Below are 23,668 nucleotides of genomic sequence, written 5' to 3' on the forward strand. Positions count from 1 at the left end.
TCATTTGTTTTTGGGATTAAATGCGAAAGTTACATTATTCCCGATAAGTATTTTAAGCCTATTCAAATGTATTATTTTTGTACCTTGGTCTATATTTTTATCCATAATGTAGTATACATTCATATATTAAGTGGCATTACACCCTTTAATGTGTGTCTTGTGTTAAGGGAAAACATAACATTACATTTTCAAATTTCTGCATCTGTTTCATTCATTCTTTTAAGAACGAGTACATAATATGGAGCGCTTGACGTTTTGTTTCAATGCGCTTTGCGCGGGCTTCGGCTGTGCGCTTGATGTTCATGAGCCGCCATTTTGTACTACAATACGTAATTAATGCTTTAAATACAAAAAATGTTGGAAAGCTAATTCTTTTTGTAGTTTTGTTTGGAACAATCCGTCCGTCGTACCACAACTGAGCATTTCTTAATGTGGAACCATCTGCCAACTGAAGTATTTCCGAACCAATTTGACTTAGGGAAAGAGCCTTCAAGAAAAGAGCGTACCGTTTATTAAAAGGCCGGCAGCGCGCTTGCCCGCCTCCTGGCAGAGCGAGTGTCCATAGGCGGCGGTATCACTTAACATCAAGTGAGCCTGCTGCCTGCCTTCTGTGACATAAACAAAAATATTTGAAAACATTTCTAAACTGAGCCAGAAGTTTGCTGGCTCTAAAACGCTGTGCTAAGAGCTATATGTGTACACGACCAACGCGCGCACACCGCAACGCAACGCACTTCGCTCTCAAACCATATTTATGCTATGTCTTATTTCTTCCTACGAGCCAGTGTTAATAGACTAGATTATAAATTATATAAATAAACGGCTTGTAAATGACAAGTATTCAACATTCACTCAAAAACATAAAATTAATTTTGCGGTAATGCTATTGTTTTTAAGATTCATTATATGAATATTTGACTCGTATATAGGTCAACGGGTCATGATTTAGGCAAAAAATAACTATTGATACAAATTGCTATTTTTATTTCATATTTTAGTAAATGAAAGCCATATTAAGTACAATTTTATTCAAATCTATTGATAAAGCTTGTAATTAAAACTCGATAATTTAACTTTGTCGGTTGTATTGTATTGAAATTATTAATTTAAATCGTGAGTATTTAAGTCAAAATATCTAACTGTGTACTATGTAAAGTAGTGCTACAAGGATCTTGGCCTCAGAATAGGTACTGCGTTTAATAATTTTACTTTATAATAGTAAGTCATCCACTCTAAGTAACTCTGATTCTTACTCCAAGACATACCAGTATGATATAAAGCATTCTGAAGATAGAATTCGTGGTATAATTATTTTAATTGCCTTTGTGTCGGATCCAATTAGCAGGAATCTCTTTTCGTTGTATAATTGTTTGTATAATGAAAATAGTTTACCTCTCGTCTAGGGTTGTAGTCAAAAGTCAAAAATACCTTTAAATTAAATATTTTATTCATTGTTAGAATATATTGGGTAGTTCATAGATTAAGGTTCATTCATAAAGAAAACAGTATCATTACATCGCGTTAAGCAATTTAATAGAAAGAGATGACGTACTTCAGATAAAATAGTGCACTTAAACTGACTTAAAATTTGTGAATACGGATTCAATATGTTGAGTACTTATTAAATCATGTATCAAAAACGTTATAATTTATAAATGTCTTTAATCAAACGAAAAAATGACACAGGTAACCTGCAAGCACTGTTTCACGTGATTGTTGATTTTGTCACACAGTAGGTATGGCATAACTTACGTAAAAACTCTTGATTTTGCTTCTAGCGTCATGCTGCAAGCATGTCAAGCATGCGAAGCATGCCTAGAAGTAGAAGAACAGCATAATTAAGAACCTTCAGATTATTTGGTTTAGTTGTGATCGTTTGTTTATTCCTGTTTTACTTACGACTTCATTTTAATGATTGTTAAATGCCCCGGGACTAATGTGCCAAAGGGATAGGATAATTTTCTAAACTAAATGTTTATTCTGAAACTGCTTTAGTCAGAATTTAGTGTCAGTCTGTTTGTTTGATAAAATACTTTTTTATAATAAATATATATATATATATTATATCTCACACATTTTGGAAATTATTTTAAGACTCATTTTTAGGCACTAACGTTTGTTAGTCGACAGCCCTAGCGGCTACATTGAATATTTAATACTTTACAGTCCGAGACTTCACGTAACTACAATATAGCGAAATATGAAAGGACATTTACCCAAATAACTTGTTGATTTACAAGCTTTTAAGCTCGATGGTTACTGAAATGCTTCTAGCTAGTTGGATTAATGAAGCGACTCTCATCTGTTAAGAGTAAGTTCGATCTACGACTGTGGACTACACATTGTCAATGTGCGTCTTTAATACTGGCTCGTACGGAATAAAATAAAGGCAAACACGCCACGCAACTTACCTACTTGTCTATTTAGAAACATAAATGTTCACGAAACAGATACAAAAATCTGGAGGGAAATAACTGATATGAGAATTGAGGTCCTTATGTCTTATGGTATGCCTTTGAAATAATAAAAAGGTTCGGAATTTACCACACACACACACAAAGTTCTTTAAGTGATATATTATAGCCACTATAAATATGTAGGATAATTACAGATTTTTTAATACAAACAAGTTTAATTTCAAAGATAGTGCTTTATTACAGATACTATACTCCGCCGAATACAAAAACATCAACAATTTAGATAAAGAAGATATAAGAAGCTTAACAGGTATTTGACAAAAAATAATGCGGTGCTAACCAAAAACAGCATCTAAAAAGGATATAACATGGATCTACAGATATCAGTCAAGTATTTTGCAGACAATTGATTTCTTAAATTTATACATTGATGGGGCTTGCAACACTAACATCAATACTTGACAGCTGACGTTTACTGTTGGTAATTGCCACAAATTGTAGATTATCAATGACATTTATGTAACAATCTTATTGTTTAGTAGGATTCTGAACAAATTATTCTAATCTACAGCAAACCGTTGGTAACAAAAGCAGCCAATTATTATTAGGCCGTGATGCGAAAAGATCCATTTCATACCCTCTTCATTGTCAGATTATTGAATATTTATTATATCAGTCCTTACTTAAAAGCTAATGGGAATTAATAATCACACTTTATACATTACCATTTTAAATGAAGTTAAGTGACTGATGTAGGACTAGCATTTGGCTTCGTATATTGATCTGATAGGGCCAGGCCGTACACGATATAAAATTCAGAGCCTTAGCAAGAACTAAGACTCCCAAAGACGTACGTGAGTTAAACTTAGTGCTAAGTCTCGTCTCCAAATGTAACCTTTAATTTTACCCTCAGAGACGTTTATTAAGAATTAAAGATATTTACTAAAGTGTCTCTTACTGCCCTGTCTTTTCTTCAAGAGTCGTTAACTAATCGGGCATTATTTCGTAGCGAGTTATTTCGGCAAATATAATTAGTTCATCGAACTTTGTGTACGGCTATTGTAAATCTTTCAAATGTAAACTTATTAAGCTAAACAAATAGCCCGATATTTATGACCCTTAAGTTGTTTTGGCATCTGATATAATCGTAATACAAATTGCAAAACAATTTGTAATGTGATTTATTCATAAATTCAATTAATTAAATAAAGGCGTAAAGGTTTATTATGTCGTGACTCCCTATCCCTTCATTCAATGTCAAGATTTTATGATATTACATTGGACCGTATCGTTAATATAGGAATTAGTATGTTTTATGAAAATTGTGCGCAATTTTCAATGAAATAATGTATGTTTTATGCTAAATAAAAACGGTTTCTTAGTCGGAACGTTACTTTGATACCTTCCATTACCAAAACAGTGGACCTTCAACGAATACAAGCTTCGTTCTCTTGAAAATTAAGCGTCTTTTATCTTTATTATATGTTCACTACATAAAAAGTAACGACGCACTTCCTCGACTAGTCGGAAACCGTCCATTTCAATCAATTCATGATGAATAGAGATAAATTGCATTTCCTTCATAAATAAGAATTACCGTCAATATATATTTTTAATTAGTTTCGACAGAGCTTTTGTATACGACAAAATATCGGCTTTGTAAGAATATGTTACTTCGATATTGAATTCCCAATTATTATCTAAATACGTATCATAATGTAAAAGTGTGATTATCGCCGAAGACATCTACATGAGGTATCTAACAAATAAATTAGCTTAACTAAGGCCGGATGTGCACGGACGACCATCAAATCGTCAATCCACATCCGACCCGACTTTTCATTAAAGAAGGTTACACTCGAATAATTACACATTCAGGTAAACGAGGCCGTTACATCTCCATCCGCATTGAGGCACATCAATTATTCATAACGCAACGTTCATGAGGGTCTATAAAACTGGATATTTTCCTGCAAAAATGTTATTCCCGGTTTGTTTTTCAGAGCTTAAATATATCTCATGAATAAATGTCGTATTAATTGCCAAAATCACGTTCAATGCGAACAGCAAAGATTTATGAGAAGTTTTGCATACCCATTAAAAATAGATTTGTTAAAGGGATAAAGGAATTATCTACTGTGAAGTCAATTAAACTGACATACATAATAATAATTTAGAACAAGAGTCGTCATGTTTATAGCTGCATAAGTTTTATAACTACATCTTCTGTTGAACTGCGACAACGTGACCATAACGTCAAAATCCAGATTGAAAAAACATGTTAATTTTTGTTAATTACAAAGCAATAAATTTCGCTAACAGATTAACAAGTTCTGTTCTGTAAAGATTAATGTTGCGTAGTCGTTCGAGTGTAATCCCCTTTAAAAGGCGACTAGACCGCGTTACCGGCGCTGTGGACGTTGCCGTTAACACTCAGGGGGATTGTGTTGAACTCGTCTTCTAAATCATCTGTTTTCCTGTAACAAAAATATTAAACTTCAAAATAAGTACAATCAATGTTTACATTTAGACTATTTTAAATATAAAACAAATAAATGGCGTAATAACCTTTTTAGGTCACGACCGATATCTGTATATGTTTCATAATTTGTTAATCTAACAGGCAAGCAGGTGAGCAGCCCGTCTGCTTCACGGAAGCTGTCGACTTTGTGGGTCTAAGGCAAGCCGGTTTCCTCACGATGCTTTCCTTCACCGTTCGAGCGAATGTTAAAATGCGCACATAGGGTGCACAGTTGGGGATCGAACGTACGACCTCAGCGATGAGAGTCGCATGCTGAAGCCACTACGCTAACACTGTTATTTTATGGTTTTATTTAATTGGATATAGCGCTATAAATATGATAGACACAAGAAAAAAACAGTTGGCGATACAACCTTTTAGGTCACGGCCTCAGATTTCTGTATCCATTTCGTGATTGATCACAAATGATCGTACACACGCCGACGTATGGGCCAGGCAAAATCAAATAAAATCTGTTTTTTAACATACTAAAAGGTCAAATTCAAATCAAACAATAATCTAATGTATACATACAGATTAATTACGCTTAACTACATAACTACGTGTAGGAGCGAATACTAGCATCTACATTAGCTGAAGGGCGACGCAATCAAGTAGTACAGCGATAGTATTCTCTATCATTAATCTAGGATCGTAAGATACTTATTTAATATGTACTTCCATAGAAACCTTATTACTTAACGCTTAAAATAAAACGATAATAACGACCTCTTCCAGGTAACCTGTAGGAGCAAAAGTACAAAATGTAACGATTATTGTTGAAGCAAAATCAAATCGCAATCGCAAAATCTGGCCAAATAACAAGTAGACCATATACCAACATATATATAATACAACCGATTGTAATAAATAAACAAAGAAATGAAATATAGGCGTTACCAACATACAAACACTTAGAATATAACAACTAAATTGTCCTACTATCTTCCATTTAATTTCTTCTGTACAAACATTACCTGCCCACATCGTATCCCTAACTTTAACCCCTACTTTAACTAAATACTAACTGATGTGAGACTTATATTAAATTATCGTGATTTATGTGTCTTTTTACTTTTTATTTTCAATGTATCATCTTTTTAGTTTAGTTTGTTCCTGTTTAGTTTTATCTTAATAACTGTGTATAACATGTATTTTTGCACTTCTTGCCTATCTTGTGTAATTTAATAATTTTTTTCTGTACTCACAGTGGTTGCCTGGAATAGATCGCTCGAAAGCGATAAGGCCGCCAGTTAATTTAATTATGTTAATTTTTTTTATATATATTGTAATGTAACGAAGTGTTAATAAATAAATAAAGTAAATTTGCTACTAAATCTCAATAATACCAAAGGGAATAATCAAAATACGTGAGTCACCCGCTCATAATCCATTATAATTAAATGAGTATTTAGAGATAATCTCCCAAAAATCCAATTAAGCCACGTACTATTGGGATGAAGTTGGGAACTTGAGACAGAGTTTAGCTCGCTTACCTGTAATACCTCTTCGCATTTCTATAGAGTATGTGTTCTTCAAATAGTTAGACATATTTCGAAGTAATTACTAGTAAAGTGCGCATAAGTTCGTATCTAAAATTTACTAGTTCTTACTACTACTACACATCGATCTATGGAACATTTTGCTATGCTATAGAAACTGTATCTTTTCCGGAATCAAAACGTAGGTAAATTTGGATAAAACAAAACTTTTCAATTTTTTATTTATCCAAATTTTCTATCCATAAAAGCCGTCTAAAAAATACTGAAAATGGTAAAGCCGTCTTCGTGTTTTAAGCTTAGCAAGATATTTTGCGATTAACTTTTATTTATAGATAGTTGTTTTTGCTGTTATACTTTCTAATATTATCTAGTGCATGAACAACGAGTATATATGTATATATTACTAGCGAATTTAAACCATATTGTGCTGTCTAAGGCCAAAATATTCGAGCCGTGACGCCTGGCAAGCTAATGAAGTGAGACGCACACTAGATTGACGTAAAGTGAAATACGAAAAGGTGGAGTTTGATTGTGAGTCAACATTCTCTAAGTCCAATCACACACACATACACACGCTATACGTCGTGCGTTTGAGTCTGATTCTCAAGCGCTTTTATTTACTAGTTTCTATAAGATTTTATTATTAAGTCTAAAACAAATATTTCAATACAAATCTTCTGGCAAAATGAGTTCTACGTCAACAGTTCTACGCTCTCACATACAATGTTATGTACTAGCAATCAAAAATACGTACATATTGCTAATGTTTAAAAGCACCAGCCGCCTGATCTCTGTAGGTAGGAAAATAGTAACAAGCAAATTAATGATAACAAAACATTTATTCGTGCTTTTTCTGGTAGAATGCGAAAGCGAAAACCTCTTTTTATGTGGTATTTAAAGTGAGTAGCGATTAAACAGTACGATATACAAGACGACCGTGGATGGTGATGTCGTAATATGTAGGCTTTTTCGTACATATTTGGACCAAGTTCAGGAGGTACTAGACAAGGGACAAGTTAAAAGTTCTCATAACCGACCAGTAAGCATGGTGAATGTCATGAAATTGGATGAAGCTAGAGGTGTGTCATTAGCGTAGCAAGTGGAGATCCTACCCCTTCGGGAATATATTTAAAAATAATGCGTAAATTTAGCTTGCCCGTCTCCCTGTGTATCAGAGTAACTGGATGGAGAACCCAGAGAGTATGTATACTGGGTTCTCCCTCCACACCAGTATCTCACCCATATATAAAAAAGACAAATTATAATTTATTCATGAAGTAACCTTATATACATTTATGAACGTGAAAACTTAATGCTTCGTAATTTACTTTTACTGTCAGTTCTCAAACATGACATCATGCTACTCATCACATATAAACGCACTTAATCCTTGTACTAAAAATAAAATATACTTTTTATAGCCTGTGTGCTATTTAATTACGAAAACCATATTGCATAAACACATTCTATAATATTACCTAGGTTTTGCAAGGATATAGTCCGCAAAATACGTGCTTTATCGTAGGAGAATATTTAATGCAAAATTCTGTGCAGTACTGTGCAAGTTTGCACACCTTAAACGGGAAATAATATCATATTAGCCTCTTACAACCTCCGTGGCTTAGTGATAAACACGTGGTTCATATGCCGTTTGACGTTCGAAATGGACTAAAACTCAACTTCAAGATTAGCTTTCAAAACATTTAGCAAATAAGTGGATAGATTTATTCAATTAATTTGCATAACAATTCTTAAAAGGCCGGCAACGCCCTCGCTAGCCCTCTGGCCTCTGAGCCAGCTGTCCTGTTCTATAAAAAAATAATAACCCAATAAACCCAAACATTTTTTTACATAATACTTGTAAGAAATAAGTCATTTCATAAAACTTATTTACGAATAAAACATAGGCTAGTTGTCTTCTACTGGTTCCATTTTTGGTACTAACACAAATCATTTTCCGGAAAAAATATCAAAGTTTATTCAATTGTCAAAAAACTTCGTCGCTTTCTCACTCCATCTAATTTCGTTTCCGCAAAATACAAATATATATTTCTTTACCAAATTTTTGGTAGTTCAATTTCCTGCGATGAATAATTTTCATATTGCTAGGCCTACAAACGGCTGACAAAATCTAAGTCTTAAACCTATTTAGTTATCCTGCCCTATTGGGAACAGAACATCAAAATAGTATACAATATTGTATTAAATCCTTTAAAATTTCGCATTCACTTTAAGAGGGTAGCATCAAATTTAACAAAAACACGGGCAAACGAAATCGGATTTAGATTCCAAACCACGAACCACGTATCTAGTGTTCGGTTCGTTGTCCCTCACAAAGGAACTAAAAGGATTATTGCTGGTAATTGGATAAGTGCCTTGTTCATTGGAACGCAATTGCTCAACGCAGCGTTCGTAGAGGCTACTTTATTCGAAATAGATTACTATATTCTATAAGATACTAAAGTTATCACTAAGTATCTGAAACAAAACATTTTAAAACAATTGAATAATTAAAATTCTCTTTGTTGTAACAAGTCTCTTCAAAATGTAAAATAAAATGTTCTCTATAATATACCTAAAACATTACGATTTACTTTACAAAAAGCATTACTCTTGTCTTCATACCTAACAGCATTTTCGAAATAGACCTCAGGACTTCACGAGAAACATACCAAGTAACAAGTATGCGTTTACCTAAGCCACGGTTCGATCAAATTGGTCCTTCCGGTTTGTTCGTTTGTTGAGGCAAACAGTACAATCGTTGTAAAAGAAAAAAAAACAATTCCTGATTATAAATATAATATAAACGTGATACAACTCGATTTTCACACCGTAAAACGTCAGACTTGATTTCGGTTGGCTTGGTACTACTCCTATAAAGTAAAAGAGCCTCATAGCCTAGCGGTCTTTTATGTGTCCGCTAGGTGAGGGGTATCGGGTTCGATTCCCGGTCAGACCGCAAATTTATTTATTTAAATTTAAATTTGTTCTCTGCCTTTGGGAGGGTCGTGTGGTACTGGGCGAGTGCATAAAGCGTACATGGAGGGCACGGACGCTATAAGGCAATCAGTGAGTATGCTACCTATAAAACAGACTGTGAAGTTTATGACACATGTAAGGACACCTGAGCCGAGGATGGTAATTGCTGTGGTTGGCAATTCAACATTCTAACCCCTTTTCCTGGGTTGAAATGATCAGTGCGAGCTCATTGCAGCGGTACGGAGGGCACACAATTTTTTTTGGTACTATAAAGAATACTTGGCTTGATGTTACCACGTCCCGTCTATAGCGAGTGTTGGTGGTGCAGTGGGGCATTAGTAGGTATGCACAGATCGTGAGTACCACATAACACTCCACCCCAAGCATTCACGCCGCGGGTAATGCATTTACAACCAACTTAAACAAATTTTATAACGGCAACTTTCTTTATCGTCAAAAGCACGGACTTTAATAAAACACGTTATTGTTATCCAAATAAAATATACATACCGTTTTCTGTATTTGTATATTATGAGTACGATGAATGCGTTTCCGATGAACAACGCCGCTATCAGTAGCGACGGGATGACGATGTCTGGAACAATAACATGGATATTAAAAACACTTCATTGAATTACCCATAATTACACCGAAAAGAACCTCGGAGTTGCTCCTAATCCAGGCCAGCAATAGTATTAATTTTCCTATAATAATAATAATATGATCCAAATACTCGCCCACGATATAAAGGCCCCTGACTTAAAAAAAATTCTCACCTTCCCCGTGAAAGCATTACACGACAGTGATATATAACTTCTAGGGAGGTGATTAGCATATGCTGCACCTTGTAACAAAAGATGTAGGACTTGTAATTATAATTTTGGACATACTATTATAGAATATGACGTAATAAATATTTTTTTATTGCAGCGAGTTTGATATAGCTGAATGTGCGAGTTTTAAAACACTAATTTCAAGGCAAATTAATGATTTATTTATTTAAGCGGTAACGGAAAGATTGGTTCGCAATCCATAAGACTATAATAGTTAAAAAATATTTTTTTTCAAAGACAAAAAAGAACAAAGCATTTAATAGCTATGGTAGTACGTCTATAAGACGGTTAGATATTTAAATATTCATCAAAGAAAGCAGAGTACCAACTATTCTCTATTTAAGTTCTAAAAGGCCTGTCGAAGTTCTGAACACTTAATTGTTCGCAAGTTGTGCAACCGTCACTGACCGCTAACACAGTTTGTACAAAACTCAGTATCGTTATGGCTTTATTCAAATTAACATATAACGACTGTAAATGCAGTATTAATATTATGTTTTTTGGAATGAAAATATAGATTCGAGATTGGGAATAAAACGTGAGCATCGAGTAGGTTTAGGCCGTTTTATGGGCCAATTATTCGTACTTTTCGAAAACTTCTAATAATGTTAATTCATGTAAATTTATATTGTAATTTGCATTAATTGCTACTTAAGAATTCCCGATAAAAATTGAAAGGCTGGCACCCACTAAAGAATGGGTGTCCATGAGCTGCAATGACTGCCCTTTTCGGGCGTCCCATATGCTCATTTGCCTTCATATGAAATATATGATTTATGAAAGAAAAAACTATATTAACTTGTATGTTTAGTAAAAATACTAAACATATATCGCAAACTTTTATAATATATATGTAAAATATGAAGAACATACAGTGTAGATGTTTAGAAGATTATAATTGGTTAACTATTTCCAATCGACTATTTTATACATTAATATGTCAAACACACATTTTAGACACGAATTACGCAAATCACCGTCATTCACGAGCCTCGCTCAGTAATTTTTTATGCCCTACTAATTGTAATCACTCTGTATAAAACAAGGCAATAAGATTTGCATATCGGTATAGATAAACGTATAAGAACTTGAAAGTTCCTTAAATAGCTTTTGTCATTCGCTACTCCTATTAAACCTGTATTTAATATAAGTTTAATTAGTTTTATAATTATATTGTAGAGGTACGTTATAATTATAAAATAGTGTAAACACAAAATTCTGCGAAGTCTTTCGAATATGAAATCCACAAAATGTGTTTCAAATATCTTAGTAGCAATTCTAATTTCAATTACTTAGTCTATATAAAATCATTTCTAACAATAATTATTACCTAAACACTCATACAAACCTGATTATTAGGTTAACTATAAGATCTTGAGTTTGTTTTATCTATTTACACTTATTGCCAAAATTGGATTATAATCAAAACTAAAAAAAATATTATTCTTTTGTTTTTTATATTACATGGTGCAACGGCGGCCTTGTCTTAGCTATCTCTTCCAGGCAACCATAAACCATTGTTTATACTATGAGGTATTTTTTTCTATTAAGTACTCCTCACCTCTCAAAACACAGACAAATAAAAACAGGTGACATACACCTAAATTATTAAAAAAAATAAAAAATAAACCAATGGCGCTACAACCTTTTCAAATCTGGGCCTCAGATTTCTGTATCTGTTTCACGATCTTTTTTTGAATAGCCAAGTAGGTGATCAGCCTTCTGTGCCTGACGCACGCCGTCGCCTCTTTGGGTCTAAGGCAAGTCGGTTTCCTCACAATGTTTTCCTTCACCGTTCGAGCTAATATTCAATGCGCACATAGAAAGAAAATCCATTGGTGCACAGCCGGGGGGGATGGAACCTACGACCTCATGGATGAGCGTCGCACGCTGAAGCCACTAGGCCAACACTGTTCACAATTCACACTTAAATTATTCTCTATAAAAAAATTAGTGACGTAAAAATCTTCCTGCCCATAAGCCGCGCGGACACTTCAAACTCTTATCCTTAAGTTTTTTATCGGTTAAGCCGACAAATTAAAATGCTCATCAAAGAACGTTCCACTCATTTTCCATTCCACGATAAAATGTTTGGATACATATTTTGTGGAAAGCTTCTATCAAAAATTCATGAAGCTTCATCTAAAAAAGTTTTGAATTACCCTTCGTAAAAATTTACGCGTTCACACAATTTTATTTATTTTCGGCTCTTGTGAACTTTGAAATAAAGATTGGCCCGGTCAGTCAATGCATATATTTTGTCAAAAAATATGCGTTCATAACGAACAAACCTTTGAAGGAGGATCTCAATGACCGCCGTGTATCAAATCCAATATATTTTTGACGTATGGGAGTACGAGGTACAAGTTGGTAACTAAATTACAACTATCACTTAGTCCATGACTACATCAATTAATTTAATAAGCCTATTTTTATTTAAATTGAGGTTTACTCACCAACTATCATATTTCCCTCGTTGTGCGGCAGTTTTGTATCTTTATCGACCCCTGGGACAGAATAGTTTGCGACGACCACCTGAGGAGTCGTCTCTTCTGCAACAAAAATATATTGTTATCAAAAGAAGTTACGTCGAAATATGAACCCCTTCTTGTTAAAAAGTCACTTAAAAAACTTGTTGACAAGGTCCATATACCAAATGTCACCATAATTCTGGAATGAAACATATGCGCGTCAACCAAAAATAACCACACATTTCGAACCAATGTTTATATCGGGATATAGGTAGGTATTATCTGAAAAATTAATTGCAGATAAACAAATCTTAGCTAGTAACATCTTAAAATTATTATTGTTTCTATACTTTGGATTTATCAAATATTCTATAACGAAAAAAAACAAATAGCAAAAAAGTTATTAAAAATTATCTTTATCGACTTATCATAGCCAACATTGTGTTGAAAATCATAACTGCCGAATTTACTGTATAAAGAATAAAGCATTTTAATATTTACATAATGATAAATAAATGTGATTAACAGAACGTTACACGATGGACCCCGTTCGAAGAAGGCTTAAGCTTCTTAATTGTTTGTAGCGCGAACGTAGCATAATAAAAGGCCCATTGAAAGTAATTTGATACATACAGCTATTGACATTTTCTGTAATAAATCGAAAAGGTCCAAGGTTAAAAAGCAAATTGTATTGATTAACATCGCAGTAAGATTGTTACATTTTTGGCTTCATACACTTGATCAATTTTCCATTAGCAAAAATTTAACCTTATAGATAAACGAAATAAGGTTTTTACTACTTATATGTCTTATACTGTCAAATTAGAATTGCATGAAAAGGGACAAAATATATGTAGTTACAACTAATAAGAGCAATTAAAGGATAGAATATCCACAGCACTTACGATTATCAAAATATTCAACGTGTTTAAATAATTTAGTTATTTAGACACCTTGTTGCATTTACCATCAACCCCATTTTAACCAAATTATTGCAAAACATGCAAATTGAAGTCATATAAAGATCGAAGAATAAATATATACGAGACAGATTTAGTTTATTCAATGGTTTCATTAAATTTTAATTAAATTTATAAACTATGATTATAAATATATACAAAGGCTTCATTGCCTACAATACCTATTGTACAAAAGCGCTACCAAGAAACTTGAGATAGCAAGTATTAGTACTTCGTAATACTTACTTTGCGACAACAGCGCTAACCACGAAAGACCGAGGATATAATAAGAACTTTCTCGAAAGTGCCGTCGTTAATAATCAAGGACAATTAATAACTTATTTATTAAGTAATCGGTTTTACAGAGTAGGGGTGCTGATATGACCATAATACAACCAAGGTACGATCAATACGACCTTGGACTCTTTAGGGAGTTCTTGAACAATATAATTTTCTACTTTCGCCGTTCTGAGCTAATGTGGTTACGAAACAATTTCGTATCCAGCCCACGGGAAATAATTTACCGTGATTATTATTTGTTAATATTTAACGAACAAGGTAGAATCCTTATCAAATGGGTATATTACGAAAATAATAAAATTAAAGGCCTGCTTAACAATGTTGATGTTTATAGCAAAAAAAAATAAGCCGCCTCCGTGATTTACTAGATCAAGCGACCTTTAATAAGGATCCTGTAGGCTACAGGCTGATGCTCTAGCCATTCTCTTTGCGCGTAGGGTTTTTTATAAATATTTTACTTTGTTACTTTACGCTTTTTAACGTTGTGAAACTCATAGTACTGTCTCAATCGAGTCAATCTATGGTAATTTCAACCACAAATAAAAGTTTTCGCCTTTCACTGTGCTTGTATATTCCTATTGTAATTATTTTCCAAACTATCAAAGATTCCTCAACTCTGCACCAGAACTGGATATTATAAGTTAGTCTGTAGTTGTAGTTAGAGATGGTAATGGGGCATTTGTTCGTCTCTATGTTTTGAATCGAGTAGTAGAATTCGGCTTCGCTGCCCTAAAAACAACCTTTATTTCGCCTTAAACAAACCTTTGGAATAAATGTTACAATAATACGATAATGTTAATATAATGTTGTAATAATACGTTATCAAGAAAACAACAGCAGCTATTTTTTTAAGAAGTAAAATAATACAATACGTAAACGCTACTTGTGTTCATAATAGAATATCATCAAGACTTCAATATGTGCCGTTTACAAATACATAGTTATCAGTCGTTAAGTAAACGAAATCTTTATCATTTTATAGTCGCTTCAAGTGGCGTATTTGATATATCGTCAGTGACGCGGAATGACACTTTTATTACACGTCATGTATCTTTAATAAATATTGGTAAACTTATTAATTCATTAAGTAAAAATAAAAATAAATTACAGTGAAGATTCTGATAAACAACTAAGACTAAGAATGTCAAATAGACAATGTTCTTATATTCGTTCGCCTTTCGGATGAGTTATTAAATGGCTTATTTCTGTCTTCATAATAGATTTACCTGATAAAAGAAATCGAAGTCCGGAGTTTAATTTGGGCAAGTTGAAATAATTTCGAGAAGAAGTTTTTACTAAATGCATTACTCAAAGGCAACGGTGATTCTATTAATTTGAGTACTTAACGTGGCTAGGTCACGAGTCTGCAAATAGAATTTTGTTGAAACCTTTTTTATTTTCACGTCGCAATGAATTTTCATATCGTAGCGACCCTTTGTAAATTAACCGTGTCCCTCGGTAATGAAATCATGCAACCTACAAGTTAAGTTCAGAATATGCCATAAGTTTCATATAAAGTCCTGACCCCAAGGACATAGTTTCATTAACACTTGCATAATTTGACTTTCTCAACTACCTAACATTAAGATTCTTGTGTGATTATATTGTCGTATATATAAGATCAAGTTTCAATTGACTTAGACCTTATGGAGTATACAAAAGTGATTACGCCATTGATCTAAGTTGGTAAAAACACTAAAGCCAAATTTTGAAATTACCAAGACCACGTAGTGAGTATTATTATTTTATAACCTATTGAGTGAAATTGGACTATTTTAAATGGTTGTGAAATTAATCTACCAAACATCAGTTTACGCTGATGAAAAAACAAATTCATTTAAATGAACCAAAGAAATAATACTGTCTCAATAATAAAGAAGAAGCTTTTAAAGTTCTTTTATAAGCCTGACGCTACAAATCATATTATTTCGGCAAAATTCACCGAATTTCAATCACGTCACATCAAAATTAATATTCATATATACTCATTTTATTACATTCTGGCGATTCAAAATATTGAAATCAACATATCAATTATACATGTAATCTAAACTGTGTTTATACAAAATAACCAACTACTGCACTATTGTTACTAATTGGCTATAATCCCTTTGGAACACGAATAGATCCATTTTAATAATGTTCAGTTTGAGTTTCATATTCAAAGTTTCATACAGCTTTCATTAATATTAAACAGATTTTTGTAAGTTTGATTTGAGAGTGAGATATCAATCAAAGGTGTAGTAATGTTTAATTAAATAGGGATTACAACCATTGTTACCTCTGGGTATATCAGTTTCGTCTGATTTTTTTATAGGTAGGTAATCTGCTATATGTGCTGGACACGCCGGGACCATATTTGGTTAGGTATTGTCGTACGTTATTAGGTTGCAAAGTTGAGATGCCTTAAAATGCTAAATAGCCTAGCCAATAACACTGGTCGCAATAATTTATATTTCAGTATTATTAGTGTAATACTCTCCTTAAATCGGCTTCTACAAAACTATAGGTATAAACTTTATAAGAACGATAACGAAAGATAAAATTAATAAAACAAATAAATTAAAGGCGATTACACAAATCACGATTTGATCGCTCGGAATTTAATTTTGCATTTCGACCAATCAAATTCTTTAATATCATTAGAAATAATTTTAATCTGCATTCGTTATTAAATTGAATATGAATAATTTATAAATCCGCTTAATGAATTTATTTGATTGATTTCCTATTCAATCCCCGAAATAAATGAAATACAATAAGGATTTTTTTCCTTGATCAATCAAATTCAAAAATACACATAATATTGCCGTGAAAAAATCTATAAAAAAGGTCAAACAAAAAGCTTCGAGAAAATATTGCATATGCTAGTGCCGATCCTTCACTTTGAAGCACATGACAACTATAGAAACTAGAACATGTAATGAAATAAAATGTTTTAAACATAGATTGTTCCAAGTTATTTTACTTGTTGACTTCAACGTTTGGAGTCTTATTGCATATATACACACTAATGTTTCTCCAAATTTTTCGTCCTCCATTGACGTAACAGATTCATTTAATTAACACTTGATCAGATGCTGCTATGACAACTGTTATATGTAAAGCTATTGAGTATAATTATTTAAGTACGTGACTTTATACTTAATGCACGTCGAAAAATACACTTGTTATCACCAAATAACTCTGATCTGAGTATTTCGTAAATAATTTAAAAACGTGATCGAGTGGGCGACTTAATTCCGCCGATGTCAAATTTCTTATCGCTTATATGACCTAAATACAGAGGAGCACGTAGGTTTTAGATATTGATATCATGTAACTTAATGACCATGTTCTTGGCCTAGCTGGGTTGACTACCACCATGGATCGACCAACGCGTTGGTCCACGTTGATGGGGGCTACTGCTGCTACGGACTTAGGTCTCAAATTGAGACAAGTTTGATGTGATGTATCTATTTTATCTATGGAATGATTATCTGATTTAATGTCAGATAACCATTGGATGTTATGTTGGGCTTGTCTTTGAACCTTGACATATGAGCCATAGACACGAAGGATACATTTTCGGATGCATAGTAAGCGATCGATACGATGTTCTTCTATCTTCCAACACCTCATACTCAGTCAATATGCGGCCTACTACAAATTGCCAGTAGCGAGCGGGACGTAGTTCACAACCAAGCCCAAGCTTATGTATGCTTTACGACGCTACTTACAGATTTAGGAAATCGTCACGCTTATAAAACTAAGAAAACCTGAGTACAACCTTGTACAGTTTCTATTGACGAGAAAGCAATGAAGACAATCACTTTGCAACCGATACACTGTTTTAACATAGCCAAGAAAATAAACAGTGCTTGAAAGATCTTTAATCACGCCTTTCAGAGATTTTAACTACAAGAAGCTCTATAAGGCCACTTTAATTACTTGCAGACAAGAAGTATAACGATATATATGCGTCATATTTTACGATTTACACGAGAAATGCTGCAATGTACATTTTATCCCGAGATTTCTCACCTCCAAATATAAATTCCTCGCTTTCATAAATCGCTTCACTATTTCTAACTCGAAGCTTTAAAAAGTATCAACTTTAACGTTTCTCCGCCTTATTTTTCTCGCTCAATGCACGCAAAAGCCTTGGTACACATATGTGTATATACATAACTCCTCAAGCGTTAGACGTCCTCAGACAGCCCATTAATTAAAGCAATTGCATAGCTTTAAAAATCTGTCATCAAACCCACCTCGTACGAGTAATTGCAGTGTAATTAAGACCTCGTATTTCGACATTGTTCTACTGCAGTGCGCTTTAATTGCACGTCATTTCAAAAGACCGTACAATGGAACTCTAGTAGGAAGGATAAGATATGCCTTAATGGGCATTGTCGCATATGAAACTCACGTATGCAAGTTGCCAAAGACTAAAGAAGTCAGTTGAGGGTAAACTGATGAACTGTAATGTACATTTGAATCAGTATGATCACAATATTTTGAGTGAAGTCTGTCTTCTTTCATAGTTCTTAGTACACGTTTGAAAATAACAAAGAAACAGAAATCAACACCGAGGAACACGTTTTTTGTGTAAAACATAAGATAATTGAAGAGGAAACCGGCATGAGGAACCCCACAAGTCGACGGCGTGTGTCGGGCACGCCGAAGGTCACAAAACAAATACAGAAACCTGAAGGGTGCTACAACCCTTGGCAATACTTCATACCATTGAGCCCTTATAACTATTCCTTGATCTGTTGTATTTTAAGGCGAATAGGCCTAAGCCTAGAGCTTCTATGCCTAGCACACACCGTCGGTTTTGGGTTTGTTCTCGACACTGTCGTCGTATTAGCTAAGAGAATCCATTGGTACGCAGCCAGGATTCGAATACAGTTGACAGTCGCGTGCCGAGCCACAGATTTAACGTACCTACAGTTACATTATAAAAAAATTATTATACGAGGTTGATAGATGTTGGTAATAACAGATAACGAGCCAAAAGGCAGAGGGTAAATAAGGGTTGGAATCGGCATTCTCTCACGCAAGCTTTAGGTGTCAACCCTAAATCAACTCTTGAATTAACGGAGGATCTGTTCAAAAATTAATATACGACAGATTATTACCATTATGAAACATTTGTACCAATAAACATTGGAGAAAGGGAAATTGCCGGCATCATTCAATATATAGTCTACCCTGTTTACTCTATATATTATAATACAAATGTGTTCTTTCTATAAAAAAAATATATAACACAGATGAAAAGGTGGGTATAAATACAATCAATTTTAATAAATTGTCTGATCTCAATGTTTTGATCTATATTAACTTTATAACTATACAAAAGTCGAGTAACATATTAAGATAAGAGCTCTTATGTATCCTAAGTACATAGACATCTAAGCTTACACATTAATTCTATTCACAAAAGATATTCTGAGCTGAAAATACGATGAACTGTTTTCAAACTTCAGACTGAAATGTCAACAAATTGTTCGTATGCTACAAAATGGAAATAGTATCGTTTGTAAGATTTACAACGGGATCGAGGGTATTTTACGCAGGAATATGTATTCCCTTTTTTCTTGTGCTAATGTACACATGTCCTTCCATAAAGTTAAACTCAAGTCGACAGAAAGGTACGAGCCGACTTTTAGATCTTGGATTGACAACAGTCATTTATTAGGTAAACAATTTTGACCTACACAGGTAGGCATAAACTAATAAAACTTTATAAACAGACACTAATATTATAAAGAGGAATGATTGTAAGTTTATTTACATTGAATAGGATCCAAGACTGACCTGTTTCCATTATTAAAATCCTACATTATCCTTGTGATTATTGGCTACAGAGTATTTTCAAAAAGTTAGGGATCCCGTATAAAGACTTCAATAATGTAACTCAAGGCGTGAAACAAATACATATTAATATAAACTATTGACTATAGAGTGTACAACAGTTTTACAAAAGAGATCAATATCATTATAATATATCTTTTTTTTGTATGTTCCCTTACTATGGTTGCCTGGAAGAGATCGCTTGTTAGCGATAAGGCCGCCCGTTGCCTCCCTTATATTTTTTGTGTATTATGTTATTTGTGGTTTTTTTATCGACGAGTGAATGAATAAATAAATATCTACAAAAAAGTCTGATATAGCATGTCTAACTGTTACATATTTAATAAATTAAATATCCCGCTGTGCGAAGACTGGACTGAACGCCATTTTGTAAATAAAGTGATACATTTAATTAATTAAGAGGAAACTTGACTCAAGACTATTTTGTTTTATTCGTTAAGAAGATACCTCCCATTATTTTTGATCTCAAAAATTACTTATTACACAAGCTGAATTTATATACCTACAAACTTGTCTATAATTTATTATCTTTACCTCTCTACGAAATCAATTTTACGAAATAGATTACATGTACGAGTATATACATGCCGGATCTCTAATCTTTGACCTATTGATAAACTCATACTCAACATCATAAATCTTATAAGTAGCTAATGCAAATTATTAAACGAGCTACGCCCTACGCCCTGTAAGGCTTACGTTACGTAGTACAGCTATAAAAAGCACTTATATATTCTGATTGGTTACCAATCTCAAGGATTTCATTGTTTGCATTGGATAATCTTTTTTTCGAGTAGGCTTTATAACATTTGAAATGGAAAAGGCATAAAAAAGTGGCCGTCATGAGATGTCTGGCTGATGTAAAACATCGAATCTACATATTTTGTACTAATATGCACATAAATACATTACGACAGAAGCTAAAAATGGCATGATGAAAAGATAAAATATTTTTAAAAAATCCAGAAAATTTACAAAACATTTAATTTATACAAAAAATATTTAAAAATATGATACTACCCGCTATTAAAATTTCACATCAAAGCCATTTAATTTTAATATTAAGTTCAAACTTTTCAAATTATTGTAGGAGCAAATAACTAGTTGACAAGATGAATGCGGAACACAGTGTAACGACATTATACGAAAAAATTACACTGCACTTTAATCCTTGACACAAAAGCTCATTATGAACGTGGCAATTCGAAAAATTGACGCAAAAAGCTCTGACGAGGATAAAAGCCGTAATTCACCCGCAGCTGATTACTCAGAGAATTCTTTAATTAATACAAATTACTGTTTCGTAAGCGTTTATAATATTGTCTTGGAAGTTCTAAAAGCTTTTTTCAATTTAAAACTTTAGAATTATATTCCTATTCGTTTGTTATTAGCTTTTTTTTAAACAAGATTGATTATACATATTATTATAAACAATCTATCTGAAAACTATAGTATTGAAAAAAGTAACAACACTAAGCTGCAAAAACGATTGCTCGACAACGTCGCCGCAATCATTAAAATTTAATAGTTTTTATAGATTTAGATAATCAAGTAAATAAGGTTTATGTATAAAAAAAGGATTGCAATCTTCTCTCTCTCTCTCGTCTAATTCTATAACAGATGACGAGATGTTGATAAAATTGAATGTACTCATAACTTAATCTAACCAATTCGTATTAAGATAATTTTAAGCATTTTATGTATGGAACACAGACAATGCAAGAGTTTACAGTTTTACTGGGCTGGGCTTCAGATTTCTGTCTGTTTCGTGAACTTTTGTTTTTTCTAATATGTAGGGTTTTCAGTTTGATCAGTTTTCTTTGGGTCGAAAGCATGCCAGTTTCCTATGGATGTTTTCCTTTCCCGTACGTAGTATCAAATACGTACATATTCTTGTTTGGAAAAATTATTACCGTCTTGATGTCTATGGATTTAAAATAAAGTCTAATACATTAAAGAAATAATCATAAGGTACGAACAAAGTATTTAAACTCAACTGTAGCATCAAAAGGCTTTTACACGTATGCCGACAGTAAAACGTCTTTTAATTAATCCAAGTTGAAGCCACGCCATGAATTATGACTTTATAATTCGAAAGCTCGCGTCTGTAGCAATAAAGTTTCCGCGACATTTATGTTCTGAATTTGAAATAGACAAAATTACTTTTTTGTCCTTTGAATAACGTTTAGGACGGGTGGTTGTGTGACTAAGCCATTTCGGAGGACCGTAGATTATAAACTGTAAAGTCAAAGACGGAGGTCGGAGACTTACAAAGAACGTTCAGGAATTTCATTCTTATATAAAAATGCATACTGAGACTGAAAGAGCATAATTAATTTTACGAGTTTTGAAAATCTTTAAATAGAACTAAAATAAGATGTATAAATAAATTGGCAGAAATACTATTCGCGTTTTCTTCTTTATGTACTTACGACATTTTGGAATCAAACTATCATTTATTAATTTAGCTAAGAAGAAGAAGAATGAATGTAAAAAATTATTCTAGATTTGCCAGTTGTCAAGGGAGTAGAACAGACGAGAACAACTAGCAATAGCTTTCTTACCGCCAATTTTTAGTTAACAATTAAGACATGCTTTGAAGTAATTAATTAAAATAATTAAGTATTTACGTGATTCTGATGAAACAAGGCCGCGCGTAAAAAGATTTTCCTTGGCCTGTCTTGACTGCCAAGGCGAATTATAATCATAGATAATGATTGAATAACATTATATTGAGTTAGCTTCATTGTAATAAAAACTCTATTTTATCGTCTGCTAAAATATTAGACTTATCTAATTTAAATCTCCTCTCAACCTTTTACTTTTCTCTTTTAACAATGCAGCACGAAAGACTAGAACATGTATAGTTCATAATTAAAAAAAAAAATCATGATATAATCTCTGATATCCAATATATATAAATAAAAGATTGATTTGTAAATGTTAAGTTTTTATTCACTGTTAGTGAATACCTTTAATTGGTAATTAAAGTCCTAAACCGATTTTGATGACTTTTTTGTGTGTGTTTAAGTGTAATAGAGTAAAGATTTACAATGAGAGATTTTTTATTTAAGACCGTGTGCAGGTCAACGTCTGTCGGGTCCGCTAGTAATAACAATATTCCCACCTCTAATAGGACCTGTACGTCAACATTAGCTAGACTTTTACAGTAAATTAATAGAAGAATTTTTTTTCTTATAAATTTGTATTATTACCTACATAAGGTTTAGAAAATTTTAAATAGTGTATATTTGATTGTTATATTTAGGTTTTATTTAAAGAATACAAATTATTATATTTATTTTCTACCTGAACCTAAATCTCTATAAGAATAAACATAAACTACAAATACAGTTCCTGTTTAAAATTTTTGTACAAAATATGTATATTTAATTATATTCTCAAACCAACAAAAGTTTCAAATTACTTTCAACTAAAATCCAAGCCTTTCAATAAACAAACCTTGCTAAACTATAACAACGATAAAATAATTGGGAGAAATTTGCGAATAGTTCAATTTAACATGAACAAGCTTAAATAATGGAACATTGTTTCAACAATTTAAATAAATAATTACTGTATCAGATCGTATCTTTAAAAACAGTTTAGTTTTCAGTATTTACATATTTGATATCTTGAGGTATGTTCTATTTTCGATAAATCACGTTTACCTCACGTAGACATTAGTGATCTTTACTTTTACTTTATTATATTACTTTAAATTCAATTATCAAATCAAATTACAGTAACAGGTATTAACACCATCCCAAATAAATAATCTTATATTTGTATTATCAGTTTAATTAGATTGATTACTCTTGTTTAAA

At 32.8% G+C, this 23,668-nt stretch overlaps 1 protein-coding gene across 2 annotated transcripts in view; it reads right to left on the reverse strand.

The window, feature by feature from the left end:
• Positions 1-3,770: 3,770 nt before the first annotated feature.
• Positions 3,771-23,668, reverse strand: part of LOC123708512 — a 67,769-nt gene continuing 47,871 nt past the window's right edge. Inside the window, exons 7-10 of one of the 2 annotated variants that reach the window (XM_045659269.1) lie at positions 12,709-12,804; positions 9,930-10,014; positions 7,195-7,231; positions 3,771-4,894 (exon numbers count right to left, since the gene is read on the reverse strand). In XM_045659269.1, the coding sequence (XP_045515225.1) occupies positions 7,201-7,231; positions 9,930-10,014; positions 12,709-12,804 (212 nt within the window). In that variant the 3' untranslated portion in view covers positions 3,771-4,894; positions 7,195-7,200. The remainder of the gene's footprint in view (positions 4,895-7,194; positions 7,232-9,929; positions 10,015-12,708; positions 12,805-23,668) is intronic. The other variant, XM_045659268.1, reaches the window with a different exon arrangement.

The sequence above is a fragment of the Pieris brassicae genome, chromosome 4 (genome assembly GCF_905147105.1).
Source record: "Pieris brassicae chromosome 4, ilPieBrab1.1, whole genome shotgun sequence".
In the NCBI taxonomy this organism is placed as follows: domain Eukaryota; kingdom Metazoa; phylum Arthropoda; class Insecta; order Lepidoptera; family Pieridae; genus Pieris; species Pieris brassicae.